We start from the raw sequence: 3,010 nt of genomic DNA, 5'->3' as shown, positions 1-3,010 counted from the left end.
ATGCCTCCAAGGCAAAATTTTATTTAGTCACAAAAAAAAAAAAGAAACCCATTATACTATTTATCATTGGTTGATACCATATGATTTGTAACACCCTTACAAAATTTTAATTTTGTATGATTAGCTGTGCATCATTAAACAACAGCCTTGCATAAGATGTGCTGTAAAATTCTGACAGAATCAAGATAGTGAATATTTAAAAAAGGCTGTATAGTCATCCATGGTTGTCAAAGGTAGATAATAGGAAACATAGAACAGAGTGTGCAACCGTGCCTTCATTTAAACTGGTTTTATAGGTAGACTTTAAAATGTGGTCGTTCATAAATGCTATTGACCATGCTATATGCATGGTATGTTACTTTGGCTGTTAAATGTAACCACACAAAAATTGCTTATAGAAACCATAATTTCAGTGATTAGTATCTGGCTAAAAGCTGAATTTGTATTGCTTTCTTGGTAAATGACTGTTCAAGGCTTTTTTTCCCCCCTTCTAAAGATGCTGTCTCTGTAATTGGCAGAGAGGGACATCTTGATAATGGAAGTGTGAAGGTGTAACGTGTGTTAATTGATACTTCTTAATCACTTTTAGGTATTAAGTCATGATGCAGGAATCTGCGACAGAGACAATAAGCAACAGTTCAATGAATCAAAATGGAATGAGCACTCTAAGCAGCCAATTAGATGCTGGCAGCAGAGATGGAAGATCAAGTGGTGACACCAGCTCTGAAGTGAGCACAGTAGAACTGCTGCATCTGCAACAACAGCAGGTAAGTTTTGTTTTCCTCAGTGCTCCTTTAAAACAAATAAGCCTGTTTTCTTGAATATGAAAAATGTACTCATAGCAAATTGAGCATGTGTGTTAAGCTAGAATGCTGAGAATTTATTATTATTTGCAACATGATTGAAGGATGAGTAAAGATAAGATGTTCATATTAGTTACGTCATACCAGCACCAGAGTGCCCTTCAGGTGTCAGGATATTAATTAAGCTCACAGGATGATTTTTGGAAGGTTTGTAAAGCTTTGTAACAAATATTTTATAGCTTCTAGTTTACTGTCTAACATTGTGCTGCAGAATGTGATACTTAGTTTTCCACCAGAGGGCCACATTACTTGATACTTGCTTATACAATGAATTTCTTCCAAGTCTGAGCTAAGGTGAAAAGGACCACAAGGACTTTTCATAAGACAGATGTGCTTGCCCGTGATAGCTACAAATATTAGTTATTAATTAGTTGAATTCTGCGAAGAGATTGTAAATCATATAAACACTATGATCATCTATGTAGCTTTTCTTGAACTCATTCCAAGATATTTTGAATATACATCTTTCGATAACATTAAAAAGCACTTTTTGTGTTCTAGTGTCTCATAAAATGCAGTTATTCTCTTTAAATCTAGAAAAGTGAACAACTGCAAAATAAGATACATTTTTACATAGTCCATTATTCTTTTTATAAAACAGATTCATTTTTCCTAATTTTGTTTGTCAATGAAATTTTATTTTCAACCAAAAAATAGCCACTCCATTCTTCACTAACTCAAGTCTGCAGAAACAGTGACAGAGAATAGAATGCTTTCAAAGCATATACTTATATTAGGCCAGAATGAGTACACCTGTTTGAAAAGAAGATTATACTTGTTTTAAAATAAAGATTTTTTTTAAGCTCTGGATTGCATTCAGACTAAATGGCAAAAAAAAATCATTAAAATTAAATCCATTAAAATAATGGATTATTATTGAAAATGTTTCAAATTAAGTTATATCATTCACATTTTAAGGTAGTATATAATGAGAAAGAATGCATCTCAAAAGTTAAAGCAAACACCCACACTAGAATAAAATTTAATAGAATCATTATTTAAAATAATAACAGCATTTAAAAAGTTATATGGATTGAATAATGTCTTAACCTTTAGGCATTGTTTTCACGAATAATCTGTTAAAAGAGCTAAACATAGCACTTTGAATAGGTTACCTATTGTTTCAGAATTATGTCATTTTTTCAGAGATAGTAATTATTAGGAAGACAGTTTTTATTGTTTTGAAATAGTTTGTTTTAACTATCATACGAATTAAATGCCTACCAAAGTTCTAGGCTTAGCTCATTTTACAGGTTACTTTAATAAATGCAGTTTTCAGGACAGCATTTTCTTCCTTTAATGTATTTACAGGAAATACCACACCAGTGGAGTGCAATCATATTCCTACTAACTCCCCTAAAAGAGTTCTTAGCATTTTTAGCCAGATTCTATTTTGCCTGAGAATCCAGTGGACTGCATTTATAAAGGCGAGTGAAAATAATAATTGAAAACGAATATTGCAGTTGAGTACTAAAACATGACAGGTTCTAAAGAGAAATGCCAAGAAATTACTTTCTTTTCCTTCATAGCTCTGATTAGATTTCCAATAAACAAAAAACAGAGTAAAATTATGGCTATACTTTATAGTAGTCTCAAGGCATCCTATGATTGGGTCTATAAGGTGTGTTTACAACCTGACTTTGAAGTTTACCTTGTTCTACACAGTTCATCTATGTAAACCATAAATGAGTAAATACAAAAGTTATGTCCTTCAAATGACTTAGAAACTTTAGTCATGTATTGGATATTTGTAGAGTAACAAAATGGGTATAGTCGGCACCTACATAGATACTTCAGGAAGTGTCTAGAGGACGATACGTAATAAAATAAATAAATAAACATGCATAAACCTTTGTAAATGTCCCTTTCCTTAGTTATGTATGTTTTAACTATATTAATATAGTTAGATACTTAAGATTATGGAATTTTTTTCCTTCCATTAGTGCATTTTAGAATGGGCCTTTAAATTCTAAGGATTAGTATGTCTTTTCTATAAAATTAATGCAATTATTGCTTTTAATTCTAACATATTCACTATTATTTCAGAAACACTAAAACCATGGGGAATATTTATTAAAACAAATCCATAAGAAGTGGAAAAAAATGAAATAATTTTATAAATTTATCTTTACATGTTCTTATTTAAA

At 31.1% G+C, this 3,010-nt stretch overlaps 1 protein-coding gene across 2 annotated transcripts in view; it reads left to right on the top strand.

Moving 5' to 3' along the window:
- Window positions 1-589: 589 nt before the first annotated feature.
- The window catches only part of FOXP2 (forkhead box P2), a 240,636-nt gene continuing 238,215 nt past the window's right edge, over window positions 590-3,010 (top strand). For both annotated transcript variants that reach the window (XM_045564484.1, XM_045564482.1), the window contains exon 1: window positions 590-767. In XM_045564484.1, the coding sequence (XP_045420440.1) occupies window positions 600-767 (168 nt within the window). In that variant the 5' untranslated portion in view covers window positions 590-599. The remainder of the gene's footprint in view (window positions 768-3,010) is intronic.

This window comes from Lemur catta, chromosome 11 (genome assembly GCF_020740605.2).
Source record: "Lemur catta isolate mLemCat1 chromosome 11, mLemCat1.pri, whole genome shotgun sequence".
Classification (NCBI taxonomy): domain Eukaryota; kingdom Metazoa; phylum Chordata; class Mammalia; order Primates; family Lemuridae; genus Lemur; species Lemur catta.
Note: the sequence above shows the minus strand (reverse complement) of the source record. Positions and strands in the feature narration are given on the sequence as shown.